Here is a 25,602-nt window from a genome sequence, read left to right as displayed (position 1 = left end):
CAACAATTTTTTATATTTATGTTGTGAACTGCCCTGAGACCTGCAGGTATAGGGTGGTATACAAATAATAATAATGAAGATGAGGATGATGATGTAAATTGTCCTGAGATCTACAGACTATAGTAATAATAGTATTAAATAGTAATGCAGAAGACCACATGTGTAAATGTTCAGAAGCAGTGCTGTACACATGTCATGTGAACTGCTGAGCACTTCTGTCCATGCTTGACCTTCCATCAAGCAGAGCTTGGCCAAGTGGATCTTCCACACGGGTTCTGCTCTTTTCATTTCCCTTGCCCTCCCCTCTCTCCTTTGTGCTTTGCAGGTGGGCAATTAGCACCTGTACACAGAGGGCATGCATCCTTTTTAAAAACAGAAAGACCACTGTAGCAATAAGATAAGCTTAAGACGTGTTAGTGGTACCATTTTTCAACGTATTTGTCTGGTGCGTTGTCTCAAAAACCTCTTGACTAGATGTGGCCAGAGAGCTTGGATCAGAAGGCCAAGCTAGATCTTACAAGGGGAGCCTGGGGGCTCCCAACCCACATTTCCTTCCCCTTGCTAAGGGTACAAGTGGTGCACAAACCTTCGCTCCCTGGTCCTCTTCTGTGCAAATGCCTCTGTGCAGGCAGTGTGTATTTCTCCCCTTTCCAGCCAGGCTGTGAAAAGGGAAACAAGACTGGCTGAAGGGAAGAAGGTAAGAAAAAGGCCTGGAAGGGAGAAGCACAGGAGGAAATAAGCAGAGGGTTCCCCACATGTTGCATCAGCCCCCCATTGTTGTTATAGTGGCCACTATGTAGTTTACAGAATCACAGAATAGTAAGTTAGAAGGGACTCTGAGGGCCATCTAGTCCATCCAGGCTATCCCTAGATAGCCTTGAACACCAACTTTCTGGTTAACAGCCACATTACTCCAGGCAACTTCTAGTTCCACATTGAAATTTGGATTTCACTTGAGTTTCAGGTTCCTAGGGAGACAGGAAGCTGCCTTATACCGAGACAGACCATTGGTCTACTTCACTTAGCCTTGTCTACACTAACAGGCTCTCCACGGCTTCAGGAAGTAATCCCTCCCAGCCCCACTTGGGGTTAATCCTGGGACCTTCCACATGAAGGCAATTGCTCTACCACTGAGCTACAGTCTTTCCTATCTGGTTTGCCTCATGCAAATTGCCCATTGCCCTTCTGGAGATGCTCAGGCATTGCACTGCAAAGGTCAGCCTGACAACCGCTTCCTTCAAAAGCAAATCCAGCTTACCAAGTTCATAAGGCCGGTTCTTTAAGTCGTTTGATGCTCGCAGAAAGCGAAGGCACCCAAAGCAAGTTCCCGGCTGAAATCAGGCTCCAGGCTAGTTGGAAAAGGCTTTATTGATAAATTACACTGATACCTATACATACAAACCATCTTCCCCCGTATCGCACCTTATCTGGTTGAGGGGCTGCCCATAAAACCAGGATGAGCAGCAGCTGCCTCGCTGGGCTCATCCCATGAAATTGTGCAAAGAGGGCCAACCTCAGCATTACTCAAGGTCTCATTCAGTGGCCTGGAAATGGGAAGCCAGAACCGGTAGGGTCTTCTGACCCACATAGTGCAGCCCTGGGCCCAGCCTGGTCCCTCATGTCAGGGACGCTTTGGTCTCCAGCTTCTCAGTGCCCAAATGACAAGAGCTGTGCCCAGGAGACAGCGTCCACAATCCGTCATATAGGCTCAAGTGCAGGCAGCTCAGCCCGGACTGGAGCTGAGCAAGGGGGGGGGAGGCATGTGTTTCGGTGCCAGCCGAGCCCAGAGCCTAGATAATTTGGGAGGAAGGGGGGAGGTCCGATCCTTGGGGTTCTGGGAAGTTTAAAAAAATTGGCCCCAAAGGGCCCTGAGAGACAAACCACGGGGATAAACCACTTTCAATGTTGCCCATCTGCACTGTCAACTCCGTCTGCTGCCTCTTGCAGCGAGTGAGTGTGTGCAATTTCTCAGGGGCCACCGGGGAACCTTCCGGCCCTGGTTCCGAGGGCGCCACCCGCTGGGCCCCCCCTCCAGAAGCAAGAGCAGCCTCCTGCAATCTCAGTCCCTGGGTTGAAGGCCGGGCGCCGCACCACCCGCCTCCAGCTCAGTTCCTCGGTGCAGGCGGCTGGTTGATGATGACTTGGATGACAAAGTCCTTCTGGATCTTGGTCTCCTGCAGGCGGCTCCTGTCCGTCAGGAGCTTGCCCGAGAAAAACCAGCGCTGCCAGGCGGGCTCCAGTCCTTCCTGGGCGTACAGCTGCTTCTTCAGCTGCCCGATAGTGTCTGTCATGCTGGCGCTCAGGCGCAGGTCCTTGCCCGTGGAGAGGCGGACTTTGAGGGGGAATTCGCGCCGGGTGTTGGGCGTTGGCTCGGGGGGCTCCACGCCCTCCTCCTCGCTCCGCTCCATGATCAGGTTGACAGGGGGGGCCAGGCAGTAGACTGGAAGCTGGTAGCGGTTACCCAGTTCGTCATAGCACTCCGTGAGGGAGCCTGCAGGAGAAAGAAAGCGCCAGCAGGGGGCGTGAGAGGCTTACAGGGGGGAACGGAACCCAGTCTCTTCCCCTCAATTCTAAACCAAACTCAGTGTAAGCTTTCCATTTCCTCTCCTTATTTATTTATATTTCCTTTTTTTCCTCTCCAAGGAGCTCAAGGTGGCCTACGTGGTTCTCCACCTCCTCATTCAATCCGCACAGCAAACCTGTGAGGTAGGCTAGGCTGAGCAAAGTGACTGGCCCAAGCTCGCCCAGTGAGCTTCATGGCCAAGTGGGGATTTGAACCCTGGTCTCCCAGGTCCTAGTCCAACTCTCTAACCAAACAACCTTGCCCAGCCACCTATCACACCCCAGCTGCCAGCAAGTTACTGAGCCCAATTCAAGATGTGAGTGCTGGTGTACAAAGCCCTAAATGGCTTGGGAACCAAGTATTTAAAGGAGCATCTCCTGCAACATTAAGCACCCCAGGCCCTATGATTGGCAGGTGAGGCCCTGTAGGTCATACTAACTCTGGCTACTGCCCAGTTGGTATTTTGACCCATGGCAGGGCCTTCTTGTTCGTGGCTCCCCATTTGTGGAACGCCCCTCCAGGATTAAGTGCATCTGTCTCCCTCATTATTGGCTTTCAGGAGAAATTTAAAACTTCTCAGTTTAATAATAATAATAATAATAATAATAATAATAATTTATTATTTATACCCCAGCTACTCTGGGCGACTTCCAACAAAATATTAAAATACAATAGTCTGTTAAACATTAAAAGCTTCTCTAAACAGGGCTGCCTTCAGATGTCTTCTAAAAGTCTAGTAGTTGTTTTTCTCTTCGACATCTGGTGGGAGGGTGTTCCACAGGGCAGGTGCCACTACACAGGCATTTGATGGGTACTGGCTGTGACAACCTTGAAAATAGTAGCTGTGAGGGTATGTGACTGCTTTTAAATGTGTTTAGACAGTTTTAAATTGTTTCAAAAAGTTGTACATGTTTTTTTCTGTTTTTAAGATTGTATTGTTTTAACATTTTGATGTTGGGAGGAAGAGTAGCATACAATGTTAATAAATTAACAAATAAATGCTTCATCCATACGGAGACTAGTACACAGGGTAACAGGGATGAAGCTGGCACTTTTTCTCTTTCCTCCTGAAAGTGAAGTGGCAGGTACAGTGCAAAGCTGTCTCAGTTTGTTCAGATCTTGGGAGAATGTTGTCCTTATTCCAGGAACAAATGTGTACAGAAGGGATCAAAAGAGCTCAAGAATCCTGGAAGTACCCGCTCTGAGGACACTTCATATATTTTGTGGCAATAAACACATTTCTCACAGTGGAGACAAGTAGCAGGGAGGCATGGCCAATTATTACTTCCGTGTGTGTCTAACCTGCATAATATGCATGGTGAGAAACACACATTTGCTGCTATCTTGGGCTTGCAAGTGCACATGTGTGCTTGTACTGTGGCAGGCAGGCAAGGGGGTTCAAACAGGAATTTCAGGCCCTAAAGACAGGGATGGGAGAATCTCTGGCCCTGCAGCTCCCAGCTCCTATCAGCCCAGCCAACATGGCCAACAGCCATGCAAGGATTATGGGATTGCAGTCCAACGAACCTGGAGAGGAGCACCAATTGCCTATTTCTGCTTTATGATTTTTGCCTGGATAGAAGTTCCCATTTTACGCTCACAGCACAGGGCATGATTTCTACCACTGGCAAGAGATCAAGCAGAAAGAACTAGCCCTGTGCTATTTCTTCTCTTGCCCCCTTCCCGCCCTGCATCACATACCGTGGGGCAAGGTCACTCCAGCACCGTCAATAATGGCCTGCGCTAGCCCGTGGTCATTCGCCTCCACTGCATAGGCAGCAGCCTTGAGCGCATCCCAGATCTCCTTCCGGCCCTCGAAGGCCGGTGCCGTGTCCCAGAACTCGTCCCGTTTGCTCCGCAGCTGCCCATCGGTCATGGGGTAGTCGCTCTTCCACTTGGGACGGTCTTTCTTCAAAGGTTCATTGCGACCTGCAGAAGGAGAGGGAGGTTTTTTGGGGTGCCCCAAAGCAAGAGATTCACCCTAGCCAGACCCTTTCCTCTGCCAGCCATTGCCCCGCCCTTTTCACAGCCTGGCACAAGTCACGTAGCCACTGGCAGAGCTTTTCCTGCACGGCCACCGCCCTGACCGGAGCCTTAGGGAGTTTGTCACCCCAGGCAGTATTTATAGCACAGGGAATTAGCCAGAGAATAAGCCAGGGAGCTGGAGTCTGGTGAGTCGCAAGGCTGGCAAAGGATGAGCTACAGCAAGGCAGGGGCTCCGCTGAGAAAAGTTCAGTTCATCGGGGCTCTCTTCATAATTGTGGCATGGATTCTTGAGTGTCTTATTCAAGTTCTGCTGCTTTACCAGATGCAGGATCCACGAGGCACCCCAAAACAAAGCCAGCAGGTGCATATCTGCCGACAAACACCCCTATACCTCCCTTCTAAAGGAAACTCGTTTTTCTTAACAGTGATTTAAAAGGGGGGCATTTCAATACTTCCCATGTCTCTCCTCAATCTCCCACTCCGAACAGGCACATTTCCTCCGTTTTATCTCTGCACAAAATCTTGCATTCTCCATCTTAGCTTTGTTTTGGCCTTCCAAATATTTTCTAAATGTGTCATCCAAAAACTGTGCACGCAACCAAGTTGAGGAACAGCTAATACAAAGCAGGGAGCCTCACAATTTGAGTGGAAAGCTGTCTCGGGAAATAATAACTCAGCATTAAACAGAGAAGGCTATGAAACGTTTTCTTTTAATTGAGTATAGAACTGGAGGGGGCTAAAAGCCCCATGGAGGAGAGGACAAACTTTCTTTTTGCTCTCGATACACCGCAGATCTGTGCCGAGAACACAAACTGATGAAATTTAATAGGATACATACGGAGCATAACACAGGAAAGCTTGCAAGAATGTACATCTATAAAGAAGAGAGAAGCTGCAGAAGCAGCGTTGTGTGGATAGTCTTGGTGTGTGTGTGTGTACAGAATAACAAACTAAACATGAGCCACCTTTTGAGATGATTTGGCACAAAAAGCTAATGCCGTGTCAGATATTAACAAACATATCCAAGCTCAGGAAGGTCATAACTGTTGCTCTGCAAAATAATACGGGGATTGCAACCTACTATTGGGGATAATGATGTGGCAAAGAATACCAACGTTACAAGCCTAATTACTGGGCTAGATGTGAAATTGCCAGGAATGTTCTGGGCTACACAGGAAGGTGTTTGCTACACCCCTTGGAGCATGTTCCGAGAGGCAGGCACATCCCTTCCTCAGCTCATTTTCTGGAACAGCCCATCTTGCAGGCTTCCCACAGGCATCTGTTTGGCCACTGTGAAAACAGGATGCTAGACTACAAGAGCCATTGGTCTGATCCAGAAGGCTCATCTTATGTCCCCAAACTTTCCCCCCAGGGACCACTTTGAAATTGCTGAGGGTCACAGCACAGCACTTAAATTATTATTTTCTCCTTTTGCAGCAAATGTGCTGTGCTAGATGCTGTATGGTTTCTATGGCTTCTTTTGGGTTGTATTCAATACTAGTCCTACTCATAGCAGACACGGTGAAGTTAATGGACATGACTAACTCAGGTTTATTCATTTCAGTGGCTCAACTTTGAGTAAGACTTAGTTGAATGCAACCCTCTAGCCCAAATTCAATTAACCTGGTGTGCTAGCGGAAGCCAACCAAACGATCCCACGAGAATGATGGGGCTTTCCTTCCTCCTTCCACAGGCCCCTTGCACCTCCCCTAAATCTGCTCTGGAGAATCAGAGGATGGAGGAAGAGAGGGAAGATTACCCAGAAATGGTTGCACTGATGGAGGATAGCAGTGCAATTTTGAAGGCTAATCTCTTATACGTAGCGTTTTATTGTACAGTTGACTCTAAATTTATGCGGGGGTTACATTCTGGGGGATAGAACATAAAGCCAAAATTGTGTATAGTCTAAATAACATTTTAAAACCATAAAAAGCACAGCGCAGCATTCTCCCTGCACCTCTGCAGTCTCTTCGAAGGCAGCTACAGACTCTTCCTGCACCTCTGAACGGCTCTCCCAAGGTGTGTGCAATGGGAGGTGGGGTTGCCAAAGGTCCCCCCCCCACTCTGCCGTCCCTCTGCCTTCTGGGATACAACCAGTTAAAGCTGGGATCGCACAAGTTAAATGCACATAAGCTGCGGGTCAACAGTATTTCAATTAGAATTCCACGGAATTCAAAAGATAATGCAGTAAAACAGTGATTCCCAGTTGGTGGTTTGTAACCCACCCATGGGATCCATGGCACCATTCACGCAACAAAAACTACCATAGAGATATCAACATTTTTAAAAGTCGGGGGTCCGTGGCTTGGCTTTTGAAATACAGGGGGCCTGCAGTACTTAGCTAGTTGGGAACCACTGCAATAAAAAAGCAATAAGATACAATTAAAAATCAATGCCAATATTTTATGTGATGGGTGGGCCAGCTCCTGTCTCCAGCCCAAATCCACAGACACACCGTGAGCTCTCTGAATGCAGCTTGCAGACCATGGACCACTGCTCTACAGACTTCCACAGCTCTCATGAGCAGAGGCACATAGCCCAAGGGTGGGTCTACACAGAAACCACAAATAAGAATACTACATTGGAGACTCAGGATATAACTGGTGCTCTGCAAAACAACCCAGTGAATGTCACCCGCCACTGAGTATAATGACGGGGCCAAGGAGCACTAACATTAAGAGCGTAATTAGTGGGGAAGAGATGGAATTGTGAGTCATGTTCTCTGCTTCAGAGTATGAGGGGACTATAGAAAGAACCTTTGAAAATGCCAAGTCACATGACAATCTCTCACATGGCAGTGCATTCAGACAAAGTCCCCAACTCAAGCGTGCCTCAGAGTCATTATTATTATTATTATTATTATTATTATTATTATTATTATTATTATTTTTGCACCCACCTTTTGGCTACACTTGCCACAGTGGCTCACAGCAAGTACAATCCCATTCTAAAGCTGTCTGATTTAACCATTCAAAGGAATGAGAGAATGGAGTGGGGCAGGACAGGAGGGTGAGAAAAGGAGATGGGAACAGTTTAAAAAATGCAGAATTTTAAAATGCTGATTTTTATTTTAAGTCCGTGTGGTGTAGTGGTTAGAGCAGCCTTTCTCAACCTTAGTTCCCTGGATGTTGATGGACTACAACTCCCATCATTCCTAGACAGCATGGCCAGTGCTCAGAGATGATTGGAGTTGTGGTACAAGAACATCCGGGGACCCAAGGTTGAGAAAGGCTGGGTTAGCGTGTCGGACTAAGACTTGGAAGATCTGGGTTCAGATCGCCACTTGGCCAGGAAGCTCACTGGGTGACTTTGGGCCAGTCACTGCCTCTCTGCTTAACCTACCTCACAGGGTTGTTGTGGAGATTAACTGAGGAGGGGGAGTACCTTGAGCTCCTCAGAGAAAAAAAGTGGGTTATAAAAGCTTTAATGGGGAAGATGTTAATCCAGGAGCAGTAACTATATAACCTTTAGAAGACATCTGAAGCCAGCCTTGTATAGCAAAGCAGTTTAAGGTTTAATGTCTTATCTTGTTTTTATACATATTTTGGAAGCCATCCAAAGTGGCTGGGGCAACCCAGTCAGGTGGGCAGGGTACAAACAAAAAAACAAGACAATACTAAGCTGTATAGACTATTTGTCTGACTGAGTATAAGACAGTATCTTATGTTCCTCATGCCTGCAATAGTGAGTATCAGGGTTTCCCAAACTTGGGCCTCCAGCTGTTTTGGACTACAACTCCCATCATCCCTGACCACTGGTCCTGGTAGCTAGGGATGATGGGAGTTGCAGTCCCAAACAGCTGGAGACCAAATTTTATGGATGACAAATAAGACCAGGGGTCAAAGGCTGAGCACTATACAAGATCCAAGTGAGCAGGCCTGCCTTGCCATGTCTTTAGGAGTCTTACACTGATGGGTGAACAGTCAGACGTCATGTCCATAATGGGTCCCAAGCAGGAAACGGATCTTAGATACAGCCGGAGGGCAGCCCTGAGCAAGGTCTCCTGAGGTTTTCTTTGGCACAGAGCCTCCAAAGAGCTGCAGCTCAAGTTGCAGAGCCCATGCTTTCCCTGCAGGAGGTCCCAGGTTCAGCCCCTGGCATCTGCAGGAAGGGCTGGGAAACATTCCTTGTCAAGGGGCCAAACTGCATGTGATGCCAAATGTATCACTTGGAAACACTTTGTGGTGGTTGGTTTTTTAGAAGCAGGCACAAGGAGGCCTGATTTTATCAGGATTGTAAAGCGCAAGAAGGCTCCTTCCCTCCCCACATTCCCAATGAACTCCCCCAACCGTTGGTTGTAACTAGGCTAACAACAGTGTGTTGTGTGTGTGTGTTTGTTTGTCTGTGTGTGTGTTAACTGGGTTCAACCTCCCCACCCCTTGCACTGTGGTCCTGATGAAAACTAGGGCCCTGCACCAATATTAAATAAACAACAACAACACCCCTGAGACGATTCCAAGCGACACATTCAGTGCCATGTGCAGTTTGGCTCTCAAATCCTGGAGAGTCGCTGCTAATCAGCCTCTGTAATTTTGAGCCAGATGGGCCAAAGGTTTGATTTCACTGCAAGGCTTCCTCTGCTTCCCAAGCAGCCCTTAGAATGCTGCTGCTTGCTGTAGACTTTGGTGTCCTTTTCACTGTAGATTTCAGCCTCCTTGCCATGTTCAGTCTGGAGAAAGTGGAGGGAGAGGGGGAGATGTGCGGGAAGCAAGCACTCTGATCCAGCCCAACCCCACGAGATGCGGTGACTGGAATACCTGCCGCCAGGATGTAATTAACCAGCCACAATCTCTAGGGGTACTAGAGATGGCCAGGAAGACATTGATTGGGGTAAGTAGCTGCAGTTTAATGGGAGCAGTGAGAAAGAGCAGTGCTTCAGTACCATTTGCAGAAATAAAACCTGTACGGAGAGTTTGCTAGCCAATGACAACCCTGGAACAGGTCAGAAAGTCACACACACTGCTGGGGGAAATGGCTGCCCTGGAATCCCAGAACGGACAGCTAGCCACTAGCCTGGCTCCCAAGGAACAGGGAGCGAAATATAGAGCCATTCCCCTTCTTAGGAGCCTGTAATTCTCATGCAATATTCATAAGACCACTAAATAGCTGGGAAAGTAAAAGCTACCCCCTCCCATCCTGGGTAAAAGTGCCACGTTAGCAAAGGGAGCAAGTCCTGCATGGATCCCATTGGGACAAAGTCAAATAGTGACTCTCTGCTCCCATCTCATTCCCAGCTGACTTCTCCCACCCACCACAAAAGCACCACAGCACAGAATCTGTAACCACCAGGTTACCAGGAAGTAAGTGTTATGGAGCAGCTGCTCATGGGTTGTGGGGTCACTATCTGCAGCAGAAGAGATCATAGAGACTAATTGTTTTGGAAAAATCAATGCAATATTGTTTGACTCTTATCTCGCAACAACCTCTCCTTGGTACTTGGGAGGAAAGACGAACAATGAGGGCTGTGTATATTTCTGCACCAAGGAGGTTCAAATTCGGTGACCTGAATAAATTATGGAAATCATGCAAAATATGCACGTATTTTGCTTTTTGTGTGTGCGCATACTGTCTTCTGCTTCCAAGATTGAAACGTTCAAATGAGTTGGATCTTGGGAATGGTCAGACGCAAGGGAGATGGGAACAACACACCCAAGGGAAGCCCCAAACACCTCCCTGTCCCTGTTCCCCACACCCGCCCCTGAAGCTGGAAGTCTTGCACAGGGTCCTCTGGCGTCGAGGAATTCACCCAACACTGCCCACGTGTCCCAGCTTTTGTTCACAGCCGTAACAGCAACAGATGTGTGGTTTTAACAGGAAAACGGAGAATTTATGGGTGCCAAATTCTGTGACGGATTCCATGAGTGCAAGCAAGATGAAATCATAGGCACACAGAGTAAACATCGTTTTCCAGACAATAATTCTCGCCCTGCCCCCAATGCCGTTGTGGCCCTTTCATCCCCCAGGAAAATGTCCTCCGGATTCAAGGGGCGCGCAGAGGGGAGGCCTCCCCACAACACTCGCCCCTCATGCATTTCACAGAGGTGCATTGCTCAGCGCTCTCTGTGGAGGAAGCAGAAGGCCAGTTTCCTGAGCTGACCCTGCCCAGGCTGGCTCTGCAAGGGGATTTAGCTTCAAGTCAGCTGTATAAGAAGCTTGTGCTGCAGGTTTAAGTCTAATTAGGGTGGGTAGATGAAGAGAAAAGCCAGGGGCAAGACATGTTCTCAGAAAGAGAGAACAAAGCTGGAAAAAGCAAGAGACAAGTCAAGTCCCAAACTTGGGTGGCCCTTCCCTTGTCCCCAAACATGGCCACTGCATCATTGAGGATGGCTCCACCGATACCTTACAGGTGGTAGCAACCTTTTATGGCTGCCCCGGATAGGAAGGGGGAGTTGCCATCACGACTAAGGGACCAGGATACTTTGGTTAGAGGTCCTTAACCTGCAGAGGAGGAGGAGGAGGGGCACCTGAGGCAGGCCTGGCAATAGGGTTCCCACATTTACACAGCCAAAAGGAGCTGTGGCTTATTTGCATATGAAATATTGTAGTTGCGCCATTTTAATATGTAAATTGCTTTTTAAATGGCCTGGTGCCCGGCATTAAAGCTGAATTAAAACAAAAACCTGGACAGATGGCAAGTAAAAACAGGTCAGGCCTGTTTAAAATGAGCTATGTGGCATCTTTAGCAGACAACTTCTGCAATGAAGGATGGGGGAACTAGCAAGGCCCCCTGCTGGAGCTAATTGAACCCCAAGGGCAAACAGTTTCCTTTATGCACCTTGTAATACAGGAGCAAAGGCAAATAACTTCTACTTGCACTGCAAAATCAGAACTTATTTTGGCCACCTGCTTTCCACAGCAAGCCGCTGGCATTACCAGGCCATAGGTAGAGTCTCCTGGCTTCTCCCAGCCCCCAGCTAAGTTAAGCTTCTCAAGGAGATTAGCGTGGGAACCATTAGCTCAGTAGTAGGCAGAGGAAGAGACAGGCAGCAGCCACCTCCATAGACAAGAGACACCATTCCTTTGGCTCCAGGCAACTCAGCACACAGAGGAAATGGTCTTTGACTGAAGAGGTACAAAGGCTGCTTTCAGAGCAGGCTGGGTCCCCATTGGACAACCCTGAGACAGCTTCTAGGTCTACCTGCCAATCAGGCACTGATGAGAACAACTCTGGGCATTCCACCTGCTACTTTAAAAGACAGAAGGCAGTGAGAGTGTGCAGCTATGGTCCCTCTGCCCAGGAAGCACTGTCACTGCCTGGCACAGGCTCTCTTGCTTTCTCCGAGCTCTTAAAGTGATAGGCAGCTTTGTGGTCCCTATCGGAAGGAGCTTCAGGATTATGAAAGGTTGGGTCTGCCCTTCTCTGGTTCAGAGAAGGAGCTAGGAGACATCCAGTTTACTTCCAAACCCAGGACCCCTGCTTTGTCTTTCATGAAGTCGGTGCTCAGCTCAAGAACCAGGCAGAAGGTTGCACAGGAATCAATCTCAAACAACTGTTTTCAGCCTCTCAATCCATGATCAGAAAGCAGAGAGGGAAGTAGTGAGCGGCAACCACTACCAACCTTAGGTAGCAAGTGCAAAGCTGCTGCTATTTAATGATGCTGCCACCAAAGTCCAGCCAGTTCAGCCACAGGTTCTAGACACCTTACCCTGCTGCAAGATGTTCCTTTTGTGTTGTGTAGGTTTTTGCTCCCCCAAAATCCCACAGTAGCTCAAGACGGACCACTCATTCCTGACACTGCAGTTGTGTGTGGAAGGTGGTGTGAAATCTCCTTCCTCCTTTCTCCAAGTACCAGATTTGATGAGTCTGGGGAGAAAATATCCTGCCTGGGGTGTCTCCTCCTAGAAGGCACAAGGACACAGGAAACAGCTGCCTTATTCAGTGTCACACTACTGGACCATCAAGCTCAGCATTGTCTGCTGGCTGTCCAGGGTTTCAGACAGAGAACAAACCCAGCCCTGTGTGGAGATGCCAGGGAATGGGACTTTCTAACATGCAAAAGAAGTGCTCCACCACTGAGTCATGGCTGTTGCAGCAACACTACAGAGAGGAGTGTATCCAAAGCCTTATTGTTTCAGGTTACGGATCCGGCCAGCCAAATATTTCATCACCATTTCCAGCAGAAGTGCAAATGCATAGGCACTACCCTCAACTTCTTGGGAACCTAGGGACTCTCAGGAAAAGCCTCGTCCCATCTGTGCCAGCAGCCATTTATTGGTTTTCTTTAATGAAATATTCAGGTCCTTTTCAAACCCAGGTGAAAAGACAACATGATCTGTCCGGACCCCCCCCTCCATTACCTAACTTCCACTTGCAATCAGCCCTGTGGAGGCAACTATTATTATCTCATAATCATAATCATAAGAGCTGGGAGGCATCCGAGGAGATCAACAGACAACAGGTTTAAAAAACATGCTAAGGAATCGTTATTCTGCAGAACCTGTTGTACTGCAAAACTAACCACATTTTTTAAGAAGACTAGGGATGCTGCTAGGCCCAGCCAGCACTCGTGCAGTGTGGAAGGATCAAGTTCGCCAAGCCGATAACTGAAATCGCCAGCAGTGGGTCAGATTCTCTCTCTCTGTGCCCTGTAACAAGCTTCGATTCCCCACAACGGAGCCTGCTTGTCTATCACTATCAAGTCTCAAAGGAACTGGGGCTCCTTCACCAAGGCAGGAGGGCACTGACTGCACACACACACACACACACACACGCCCTTGGCACCAACTCCTGATTGGGTGTTTTCAGATAAGTGACACATTATCACATGTTGACCTGAGTCTGCACACCCCCCCCAAACTTCCCTCTTCCCAGCTTAAGTGGGGATGGGCTGCCTCCCACTCCCCAGCTGTCTCCCTCTTCAGAGAACAATGGGCTGAGCTCCCCTCCTGCTCTGCCAAGCCTAACCTAAACGCCCCCCCATCTCCACTTCAATATACTTTCTTCTTTATTCCCCAGAAACACAATCTCTAGCTCTACCATCGGGAGCTCACCTGTACAGGCAGCACATCCACTGTGTCTGCAACATGCCAGAAGGGAATCAGGCAAGATCTCTAATCTGCCATGTTTTAAACTCAGCACCCTCAAGCCTGGCAGTCCTGCTTTATACCTAGAGCACCCCGGACTTACGTTTGCACCTGGCCCAGTCATCTCTGTGGCAAACAAGACCAAAATTACGGACATAATTATACGCTACAAAGAAAACATGTTGATTTCTGGGTTACTTGGGGGTATGATATTAAAATGGTTCATCCTGTTAGTGCAAAACAAATGATGGCATGTCTAACGTTACTCAGATTATGGGAGGGTGTGACCCCAAAGGCTGTGTGAAGGAGGGAGCCAAATGTAAAACGTATACAGTACATGAAGAATTAGGCTTTACGACTGTCTTAGGAAGCAATGTACTCTAATCATTAGACAAAGGAATCAGAAGGCAGGTTCAGTAGCTGACTACAGAAGCAAGGTGTTCCTCTGTGGGTGAGGGGAAGCCAGGTTTCAAGTTGCTAGACTGGTTTTACCATGGCATTTAAAAAATGACTTCAGCTACCTTTTTCAGACAGGAAGGAACAGCTCATGACTTGATAAAGTGGCTCTCCTATGCTAGCCTCACAAAGAAGAATTAAAACATTTGATCGTATATCAAGACAACCATTATATTAGATTTATGGGATCCCTGTGTGAAATGGCACACAGGAAAGAGACAAGCTACACTAAGTTCATGCTGGGGACACGGACACGGACGGACACACACACACACACACACACACACACACAAAGAGAGGCTGTTTTAAAAGTCTTTCTTCCTCTGTGCAGGTGAATCAAGAATCAAGAAACAAGTGTCACTGGGAAGAAATGAATGTTTGTGGTCTGTTGGACGAAGGATCTCAGGTCAGAAAATATTTAAATAATCATGTACCTGCTATTGTAACCATAAAATGCACAAAACTGAGGCATACCAAATATGTAGGCTACAGCCACAAAAAGGACTTTTTGCTGCTTTTGCTACAATACAGTGGTACCTCGCGTTACATACACTTCAGGTTCCGCTAACCCAGAAATATTACCTTGGTTTAAGAACTTTGCTTCAGGATGAGAACAGAAATCGTGAAGCAGCGGCGCAGCAGCAGCAGGAGGCCCCATTAGTGGTGCTTCAGATTAAGAACAATTTCAGGTTAAGAACAGACCTCCGGAATGAATTAAGTTCTTAACCCGAGGTACCACTGTATAGACTGACCTGACTACCCCTCTGAAACTGAGCACTGGCAATGTGGGATATAAATCTCTCTCTAAATCAGGCAAGCTGAAAAAAGAAGGAACCATGTAGCCAGTCTGAACAACATAAGACAACTTATGGTGGTCTTTCTACCATTGCCTCTCCTGAGTCAGGTGGCATCTGTTTCAATGTAGGAATATGTGATTCTTAATTCCTTTGGAAACCAAGTACCCAGAAGCAAAACAGAGCAAACTATTAAAGGGAATGTATACATGTTGGATCCAACTGAAATATCTGAATCAGGAAGGTGACAGCACAGAAAAGGAACCAGCTGTTTAACACCAAGGCCACAAAGATGTGGGCAGGACAGGGAGTAAGGAGAGGACAGGCAAGGCCGAGCTCAGAATTTATCTTCAGCCCAGTGGGCCATTATCATGCAACACGCTCTCTACTGCTTCAGGGTGTACCATATATCATTGCCAAAACCCTCAAAGTCAGTGTTAGGATCCCTTGTGGATGCCACTGGCAGAACCTAGGAAACTCTAGTTTCCTGGTCTTTGTGGTGATGGTTACTAGCTGAAAATCTTTAAAAGGGGTGTTAATAAATTAATGGCTTCTCACATTCTACCAGTTGTGATGGCTGCTTGCTACACCAGGATATAGTGCTTCTGGTTCCTCTGAACACCAGTTGCAGGGAAACGACAGTGGTACCTCGGGTTACATACACTTCAGGTTACAGACTCCACTCACCCAAAAATAGTACCTCAGATTAAGAACTTTGCTTCAGGATGAGAACAGAAATCGTGCTCCGGCGGCCTGGCGGCAGCAGAAGACCCCATTAGCTAAAGTGGTGCTTCAGGTTAAGAACAGTTTCAGTTTAAGAACAGACCTCCGGAACGAATTAAGTACTTAACCCGAGGTACCACTGTACTGTTCTCAAGTTCTTGTGGGATTCCTTCCCATAAGCATCTGATTGGCCAGTGTGGGAAACAGGATGCTGGGCTAAAGATGCCTTAGGTCTGACTTAGCAGGGCTCTTATTAGGTCCTTATGAAGGTAGAGACTGCATGTGATAACACACATTGAACGTTAATCCTCCTGCCATTCTTGAGCCGGCGATATTCCTGAGCTGAAAATATGCATAACAGCAATGGTTTCCATATAGCACGCTACTGTTTTCAAAATGCTTCATGTGTGCCCTCACGCAGCATAGCAAGGAAACAAGAGAGCAATTCCTGCACCAAAAGCAGAAGGCAGGGAGAAAGCCCAGTGGACTTGAAGACTGGTGTGCAGCCTGCAATCAGTAACAGTCTGTTAGGCCCCGGTGAAGAGGTTTCACAGAGAAACACAGAGAGGGAGGGATGATTTAGGAGTCTCATAAAACCACATGTGGCTAATATGGAAATGAGTTGGGTATGAAAGAGTTCTTGCCAGGACAAGGCAGAGAACCAGGTACAGAAGATGACGACTAAGCCTCAGGATCCCGAACATCTCTCCCTACAAGTGTTGTCTGTTTTGTGTGAATGCAGTAAATCGCAACTCCTCAACTGCCCATCCTTGGGAATCTGCCGGTGGGCAGGCACAGCTCCTTAGCAACACACATTAATAAGCACCCTGACAGGAACAGAGGAGGCTGGAATACTGCACATCCAGAAGTCATCTGGGGACAACACAGCATAAACGTAGCATCTGTGGTCACAGAAGGGGATACACATAGGGCATAAGCATTTTGTTTTTTGTGTTGCTGGAAGCAAGATGCTCCCATGCACTGTGTTAACACAGCTCCGTCGTTTCTTGCCTGGACATGCCCTTCAGACACAGCTGTGCCCACTCTCTTTCTCCCTTCTGCCCTGCATGAGCCCTCGGATGACAAATTGCCTGTGCACAAAAGAGGCATTCTGCAAGAAAACAGAAGGGATCAGCATTTTCTGAAGGGAACCACCACCAGGATTGGTAAGTGCATGATGCATTAGCCAAGGACAGTCCTGCCCACTGAATTACGTTACATGGTGCTGGAAAATGTCAGAGTTGGCTGCGGGATCATCCAAGATTTGCCCCCCCCCCTTTAATGAGGCCATCCAGAACTTTTTGTTTAGAGAAAGGTAAGTGGGAGGTGACATAGAATTATGCACAGTGTGGAGAAGGTGGATGGAGAAAAGATTTTTCGCCCTCTCTCACAACACTAGAACTCATTGGCATACAATTAATATTGAAAGATTCAGGACAGATAAGAGAAAGTACTTCTTCAAGCAGCACATAGTTAAACGGTGGAACTCATTCCTGAAGGAGGCAGTGATGATCACTAACTTGGATGGTTTTAAAAAGAGGATTAGACAATTTCATGGAGGAGATGGTAAATTGATGGCTACTAGAAACTAGGGACGCAGGTGGCGCTGTGGTGTAAACCACTAAGCCCTGGGCTTGCCGATTGGAAGGTCGGCGGTTCTAATCCCCACAACGAGGTAAGCTCCCGTTGTTCGGTCCCTGCTCCTGCCAACCTAGCAGTTCGAAAGCACGTCAAAGTGCAAGTAGATAAATAGGTACAGCTCCGGCGGGAAGGTAAACGGCACTTCCATGCGCTGCTCTTGTTTCCCCAGAAGCAGCTTAGTCATGCTGGCCACATGACCTGGAAGCTGTACGCCAGCTCCCTCGGCCAGTAAAGCGAGATGAGCGCCGCAACCCCAGAGTTGTTTACGACTGGACTTAATTGTCAGGGGTCCCTTTACCTTTACCTTTTTTAGCCACAGTAACTATGTAGCACCTCCTTTGCCAGAAGCAGTAAATCTCTGAATATCAGTTGTTGGGAACTGCAGGTGGGCAGGGTGCTGGTGGGCTTGGGTCTTGCTAGTGTGTTTCCCACAGTGATCTGTTTGACCACTGTGAGAACAGGATGCTGGATGGACTGTTGGCCTGATCTAGCAGGCTCTTCTTATGTTCTTATGAGCCATGCTGGGTTATGTCGCAAAGGGCATTTGTTTCCCTGAGAACTGTATTCTGGTTTCGACTGGGCAAAGCCAGAATGGTCTCCCAGCACCAGCCTTGCAAAATTGACTCCAGGGCCCAAACAGTAGAAGAAAGAAAGAAGTCTGCTGAAAAAGCCACATTAACTGAAGTCATGTTGGCACTGCTCTTCCTGTGCACTCTAGGGAAGTGCCACATGGTGCAGAAGAGGGGAGGGTTATGAATACAATGAACAGGCAGTGGCGTGCCAGCCTGTCAGCAAATAAGGACCCCAGCTTTGTGAGTCAGCTAGGCTAACCAAACGCAGCTCAGGATATGGCCCCAAAACAGTTGAGCAGACAGGAGAATTCTACTGGGTGCAGTTTCTCTCAACTCTGCAATGTGACAAGCTGTAGCCATCAAAATTTCCTCCTCTACACAACTATTAAAGGTGCAGAAATCCTGTCCTATTTTGATCTGGTCAACACAGAATGGGCTCAGCTGCAGGCAATCTTGTCTTTCACCAACACTGAGGATGCAGCAGGACAGGAATGAATCACAAGGCAGGGGGCATTGCAATAAGATACCCTAAATCTGCCCCTTTAAATTGACAGCCTGTGCACATCTGTTCCCTGACGGGTTCTGAAGGCCACTGACGATGCCACACCCTCAAGCAGCAGTAAGTGTAAACTTAGGCTCCCAGGTGTGAATTCCTGCCTAAGCTGCTCTGCAGGGAGGCATCTGGGCAACACCTTCTGAGCTAAGCAAACAATCAGGCCTGGGAGCTGGGGGCTGGGCACAGATTAAAGCCTGCCAGAAGAACTGTTGCATGCAGGTAACAGGACTAGCTTGCTGAAAACCTGAACCATGCCAAAGAAGAAAGAGGGTAGGAGACACACAGCTTCCAACCTTGCAAGATGCTCTTGTAGTAACAGAGACAGACAGGGTGGGACTTCCATTAAATAACCAGGGGGTTAAAATCTGACCTGTGGGACACAAAGATAACCAGGATCTTAGGCCTGTACCCATCCTTCAGCTGAACCAGGCAATAAGTCCAAACCAAAGCTCAATCCAAAACAGGGAATTTAATGACACAAATGAAAAAGGGCAGAAGGCAGACAGTAATCAGGAATACCTGCTTACCCAGGGGCTGGGTCCTATCAGAACACATTGGTCAGCTCACACTATGTTGATAGCAGTATCATAATTTCAGCCAGTTCGGAAAAACTTCCTAGTCTACTAATCCATTGTCTTATCCCAGCAGGGCTGGTAGGGTCATTACAGTGCCATTTATTCTAAAATACTGTACCACCATAGCATAGTTCAGTACAGGCATTCCCCTCACTTATGTGTGGGTTACGTTCTGGGCCCTCTGAAATCGCATAAAGTGGGGAGCACCTTCTAAACAACCTCTCTGCCACTCTTTCTTCAATTCATACCAGAAATATCCACAACTAGAATTGAAGCTCTAGGACTGGCAGGAGGCTGGAGGACATGCGGGGAAGCTGCTGCTGCTGCGCTACCCCACACATCAGCTGTTAGGTGGGGAGGTTGAGCAGTGTAAACAAAGTGCCACTGCCCCTCCCGTCTCTTTGGGGCTTCCTCCACCTTCACTGTCGTCCTTTTCAGGCTCCAGGGAGGGTCTCCTCATGAGCCACGAGGACTCTCCAGCTCTCCCACCATTTCCAAGTTTGAACTGAACGATTTAATTATTTCCTGGCACCACACGTATATGCAGTTGAACACGAGTCAATCACGTGTACAGTGGTACCTCAGGTTAAGTACTTAATTTGTTCCGGAGGTCCGTTCTTAACCTGAAACTGTTCTTAACCTGAAGCACCACTTTAGCTAATGGGGCCTCCCGCTGCCGCCGCACCACCAGATCACGATTTCTGTTCTCATCCTGAAGCAAAGTTCTTAACCTGAAGCACTATTTCCAGGTTAGCGGAGTCTGTAACCTGAAGCGTATGTAACCCGAGGTACCACTGTATTTAACATTCTAGCTTTCCCTTACCTTAGAAACCACAAGTCCCTCTTTCTCAAAAGCCCCAGGATGGCTCAACAGATCTGACTCAGCACCCGCATGGTATCACGTGAAATGCCATCTCGCCACAGAAGAGCACTTTGGTCTCACTTAGGACGCTTGCAGTCCACAGAACCCAACAGATTCCAAGGCCTCAGCAAACAATCAAGCCAGGCAAGCCTCATTGTGACATCAGAGTAGGTAAGCCAACGGCCACCAAGGCAGGTATGACCTCCTGGACTGCACAGGTCAACTCCCTGCCTACCTACAGCATCAAAGCAAATCAGTCAATAACATCAACAGAGGCAGGGCAAGCAGGGGTCAGCAAAAAGAAAGAGACTCAACAGCAATACGCTTGTGGTGACACAAGGAAGAATTCTCATCAAGGAAGGTGGTGGTGGTGGTCTCTTCAAGCAGGGATTAGACCTGGTGGCCTATAAGCCCACCTCTCCTCCAGCCCTATGATTCTCGGAAGTCCTCTCTCCCTCTACATATGATATCCAGCCCCCCTGCTTGTTCTTTATGGATCAGATGCAGTCAGCCTCCTCTTTGGGAAGGTGTAACTTACAAGTGTTGCTCTCAGCCCACTTACCCAGCCCTCCCCATTTCCTGTTTCCCTTTCTCTGCCTCCTACAAAACAGTAATTATTGCAGGGAGCAACACGCAGGCAGTTGCAATCCGTGGCTGCATGAGCAGAGCAAAGGCATGAGTCAGTCCTGCAGTCCCTTGGTGGGGCCAGTTTCTGATTATGATAGGGTGTACTCGGAGAAAGAAGCATGCCAGGCAACTGCACATTGCACAACACCCAAACCAGCTGATGAATTTCTTCCAGGATAGGTTCACACGCTACACTTGCGTGGCATATGTAGGAATCATTTCAGTGACGTCATGTGCATGCATGGGCAAACTGAATGTGTAAATTGGTAACATATGGGCCTGACTCATCAAAAGACCTGTGAAAACCAGAATTCCCAAACCATCATGGGATTTCATAGGCCTATCAGTAAAGCAGGTCCATGTGTTAGCAATTTACATATTATGTTTACCCATGCATGCAGACACAAGAAACAACCCTGAAGCTGCAAGAACATAGTGTCCAAAACAGCCTGAGCCTCAGAGAGTTGGGATAGGGAAACTTAAGTATCATTCCACCCAGCCCATAGTTGGGATGAAGTGCAGTGACTTATAGTAACGGACCCATAATTTAGGACCGGAAGCCAAGATCATAGCCTTTAAGTTGACACTATGTCATAATTGGAGGCAAAAAGTCATTCTTGTGCTGGAGTTCAGCAATGGTATCAGTGCTCCAAATTATTTTCATAGTTCCATGGGATCTTCAATGCCCTTAACCCAATCAGGGCTTTTTCCCTTTTATTTTTATTTTTCTCTAGTGAAAGAAGAGTCCTTCTGTAAGAGCTTCCCTTTGTTGGTCTCTAAGCTTCTGGTGCAACTCACACCCCCAAATATTTTTAAAGTCCACACTTGCTTAGTCCAGAACTCAGCAGATCCCATCAGCCAAAATGCTTGCATTGCACTTGACTGCACAGTTTCCAGTTCACACTCTTGGATGAGTAGATCAGGGACATGTTTTTGCTGTTTCTTGAAGACTCAGCTCAGCTCACATTGCCTGCGTTTGCAAAATGCCAGCAATACATCACCAGGAGTGCCAGCCCAACTTTTCATAAGCACTTAAGGTAAACACCACCACAGAGCAGCTCAAGATTTCTGCGGCAGGGAGATAGCCTGCTCCTTTACGAACACAATTATATGCATTTTAACTTCAAAGCAAGCCCCAATGTGTACTCAATATGGATTACTCCCTGGTAAGAGTGGGTAGGACTGCAGCCCAACAAAAGCAGGAGTCCGACATGCTTGCAAAAACAGTTAAATAAAAGGACTAAATGCATTAGGGTAAACTTTATTCTTTTTGAGTAGTGTATCCTTTCCCAGAAGATCCTGCTTCTTGGTGCCAACTCCCTGCTGTATAAGATATTAGACTAACAAAATCTTAAATCCTTTTCCCAGCATGGAACTAAGTATTAAGTCAAGGCACTGCTCCATCAAGTTCACTATTGTCTACACTTACTGTCAGATGTTCTCCAGGATTTCATGCAGAGGGCTTTCCCAGCTCTTTGTGGAGATAGCAGGGATTGATCCTGAGACCTTCTACATGCAAAACATGAGCTCTACAAGGAAGCTAGTGTTTCCTGTTTCTCACAACCCAGCCCAACAGCAATAGAGATTCCAGCCAGTGCTCCCCACAAGCAAAAGCTAGGCATTCCTGCCCAGAGCGATTTGCCAAGAAAGACTTACAAACTGTGCCAAGTGTTTACTTTTGGTTTTAAAGTACATGCTCAGGTCTTCCAAGAAATAAATTCCAGAAGTGTAGTTGGAAGCATTTAGGTCAGTAGCACCAATATATATATATATATATATATATATATATATATATATATATATATATATTTAAAGTGCCATGGCACTTTCAAGACTAGTTTATTGTGCTTTCATAGACAACAGCTTCCTATACCCGAGGCATGAAGTGAGCAGTTCAAGTATCATATAAAGCAGGGTGTCAAGTATAAACCTTCATGCCACACAGTGAAATAGCCACTATGGTGCCAAAGCATTTCAGGGTTTCTGCCAATGAGTCCTATTAGCCCAATCTCTACTAGAGTGGGTAAAGTTCTCCAGCGGGAACATGCAGAGATGCATACCCTGTTCAGACCACCATGAACTATAGATCAGAGCAGACAGCGTGTGCTGCTGGTGGGGTCCGGTCTCGGTGTATGTGCAGGGCTCAGCAAAGTTAAATCCAGTCTCACGGCATCGTGGAGGGACACCTCAGGACACAATTCTTTGTGAAATCAGAGTAGCAACTGCAGAGTGGCTGCCTGGGAGCCCCTAAACAACACTTCCCAAAATACCCATTTATAGGAAGCATGTGAGGAGGTGTCACCTATCACTCTGGCAGTGCAAGCGCATGGTTTTAATCAGGGCTCTAGCACCACCAATAATCTGAAAAACCATAATCAACCCGAAGCAGCCGTACACAGACTGTACCTTAGATGCTCTCATGTCCACAAAGGCCTCTCTCTTGCTGAGAAGTCGACTGTTCTGTCTCCAGAAACCCTACATCAATGTGTGTGTGCACTGCCGCCAATGCCAAATACTGCTGATGAGCTTGTTGAGTTAAAGCGGTTTCTGCTATTGATCCAACTAATGCAGCTCCAGCAGAGTGAGGCTGATCTGAGCCGTCTGGGGTGGGAACCAATTGTGCTCTTGACTGACCTGGACTAAGAAAAGTCAGGGCAGGTCTTGCGCACATGGGCACACACCACACAGGGTCACATGCACAGACTCAGGCAGCAAAGCCTAAGCTAGCTCAATTCTTATCATTTTGCAGGAGACTTAGCAGGGAGGGCCCTTGAACCTGGAAATGGACATGAATTTCTGCACCTAGGTTCAGAGAAGGCTGCAATCTCTCTAGCAGCAAATGTGGCCTTAGCACATGCTGTAAAGGTATCTGTCCTGGAGCCCACACATGGACCAGAGTACCTAATGATGGTTTGCAGGACAAGTTTCCAATCAAGCAGCAAGGGCAAAGGAAATGTTCTTGCTAGGACCTAGCCACACTATGCACACTGTATCATTTGGATTTTATATTGCTCTTTTATTTTTGTATGGCTTACAATGCATCTTATTACGATTTGTGCACTACTTGTTTCCGCAACAGCACATAAAGCTGCATAAAAGTGCTTTTAGTAAATCTGCAATAATAAAATTACTCTGATTTGAAACCTGAGGTGGCAGCCCACTGACCTCAGAGCAGCCCCAAGCCCAAACTTGTACTTCTGAGCCAGTGGGGAAACAGTAGTTTGCACTTCCAACCCATCTGGTGAGACGGGCCGGACTGGCTCTTACATAAATCCGGTAGGCGAGTTTCTGGGACATCCCACACACTCTTCCTAAACACGGAGTTAAGGGATCAGTAGAAACCCAAATTGCTCCAGGGAGCCTTACTCCACCAATACATTTACTAACACACATCCCACACGCTTCCCCGAGGAAGTACAGACCACCCAGTAGATCCAGGTCATTTAAAAATCCCCCCAAACCGAATCTTCCCATCGCTAACAGGAGAGGAAGCACATAGATTACCGTCCGCTCCGCTATGCCCTCATCCGGGCCCAATCCTGAAAGATCCGATGCCCACTCAAGACAGTCACAGAGTGGTGCCCTATTCCCAGTCTTGGCAGTGGTCTCGGTGCCCGATTATGGTGGCAGTTGGGAGTGGGGGATCTGAGACAAGTTAATTCTCCAGCAAAGGGCCCCCAGGGGAGTGTCTGCAAGGGCCCAACCCCGGTTGTGTTTCCAGCGGCCCAGATTCCCTTGCCCGTTCCGGCTGCCACGGCACCGAGAGGGTGCCTGACCGGCGGCGCTCACCTGCTCTCTTGCGCGGGTGCCCCGGGGTGGTCGGCCGCTCTCGGTGTTGCCTCCCCACGCAGCTGCCCATGGCGACAACCCCAGGCTGCGATTGCGATGGATCTACCCGCCTGAGCCCGGCTCCGGGCTCTGCCGCTCCGCATGGAGCCGGATCCCCAATCCGCCCTCCGGACGAGCACGCAAACTTTGTGCGGCGCCGCTTCCGCCTCCCTCCAGACGGGGCTTTGGAGTCTTGCGGAACGGGAGGCGCCGATTAAGGTCTGCTGCCCTCTCAGGTTGGATCCAGCCCAGGCCGGCCCAGCGGCTCCAATGCCTGCCTCCGCCGTCGCCGCCGCTGCTGCAGCCGCTACTCCGCGAAGAGCTGGGGATCTGAGCCGGGGAGGATCCCCCGGCCCTGGGAGACACTTCGCGCTCCTCCTCCTTCTCCAGGTGAGCATGTGACTCGGCGGCAGGAGCCCGGCCTCTACTCCGCCCTCTCTCTGCCAGCCCCAGGAAGAGGATCGTCCGTGACCCGGGCTACCACTCTGCAGGGGGCGGGGGCGGGAGAAAGCGAGCAGGGCCAGCGCCCCCGACAGCGGGAGCAGCAGGAGGTGGCCTGGGCTCGTAGCGCGCGGCTGCTAGCCGTCGCCCCCGGCTCACTTGCTCCTCAGTCGCCTCCTAAAACTCTCACGAGGCGCGACCTCCAGGCCCAATTTAGGGCAGCCAGATTTGTAATGTTTTATTTTGAAATCTTTTAAGATAATATTTTAGTTTTCTGTTAATTATGTTGCTTTGACTGTATACTCTATATCTGACTTTCTTCAGAATGTTTTATTGATGTTTTAATATTTTGTAAACCGCTTTGAGATTTTTCTTTAAAATATAAAGCGGTATAGATATGAAATTAATAATAATAATAATAATAATAATAATAATAATAATTTGCAAAGGCTGGCTCTTTATATGCCAACAAATGCTAGAGCAGTCAGATGGTCCTGCTGGGGTTGGCATCCCAAAGTCCTGTTACCTTGCAGAGGAGCCGGCTTGCCCAGCAATAATCTGTAACAGGCAATGTTATTGTTGTACTGAATGGGAGTTGGATTTAGCAAGACTGACATGGCAGTCTACCCTATGGGCAGTGGAAGAGCCTCACCTTTGCCCTGGGTGCATAGGATTCCCTTTCAAAACATGAAAGGGAGCCACCTTCCTTCCTTCCAATCCCTCTGTTTCTTTTTTTAAAAAGACCTGCCTTTTTCATGAAGCTTTTCAACCCTCAGCCCTCAATTTACTATGATGGGGCTGGGGAAATACTTTGGTCAAGGGTGCGCCTTTACTTTTATTACTCTGTAAAGCAGCGTGTTATATTGATGTACATATTAACGATAATGTAGTACAGTATTAGTTGAACAATTTAGATAGCTACAGCCTGGCAGCGAAGAGGTTCTGTGTATCTGC

The 25,602-nt window shown here is 48.0% G+C and overlaps 1 protein-coding gene across 2 annotated transcripts; it reads right to left on the bottom strand.

The window, feature by feature from the left end:
* Nucleotides 1-1,350: 1,350 nt before the first annotated feature.
* Nucleotides 1,351-24,704, bottom strand: UBTD1 (ubiquitin domain containing 1). 2 transcript variants are annotated; one of them, XM_053389496.1, is made up of 3 exons: nt 24,169-24,704; nt 4,265-4,492; nt 1,351-2,491 (listed from the first exon to the last, which is right to left on the bottom strand). In XM_053389496.1, the coding sequence occupies exons 1-3, from the start codon at nt 24,236-24,238 to the stop codon at nt 2,106-2,108; spliced, it is 684 nt and encodes a 227-aa protein (XP_053245471.1). In that variant the 5' UTR covers nt 24,239-24,704; the 3' UTR covers nt 1,351-2,105. The 2 variants fall into 2 exon arrangements, with proteins under 2 accessions (XP_053245471.1, XP_053245472.1); XM_053389497.1 differs by lacking the exon at nt 24,169-24,704 and adding an exon at nt 19,714-19,869.
* Between the last annotated feature and the right edge of the window lie 898 nt (nt 24,705-25,602).

Source organism: Podarcis raffonei, chromosome 5 (genome assembly GCF_027172205.1).
Source record: "Podarcis raffonei isolate rPodRaf1 chromosome 5, rPodRaf1.pri, whole genome shotgun sequence".
Taxonomy (NCBI): Eukaryota; Metazoa; Chordata; class Lepidosauria; order Squamata; family Lacertidae; genus Podarcis; species Podarcis raffonei.
This window is presented reverse-complemented; position numbering and strand designations above follow the sequence as displayed.

Coding starts and splice junctions, on each gene's coding strand:
- UBTD1 (XM_053389496.1), bottom strand. CDS start 24,238: ATGGGCAGCTGCGTGGGGAGGCAACACCGAGAGCGGCCGACCACCCCG. Junction 4,493..24,168: donor GCACCCGCGCAAGAGAGCAG/GTGAGCGCCGCC, acceptor CTCCTTCTGCAG/GTCGCAATGAACCTTTGAAG. Junction 2,492..4,264: donor TGGAGTGACCTTGCCCCACG/GTATGTGATGCA, acceptor TTTCTCCTGCAG/GCTCCCTCACGGAGTGCTAT.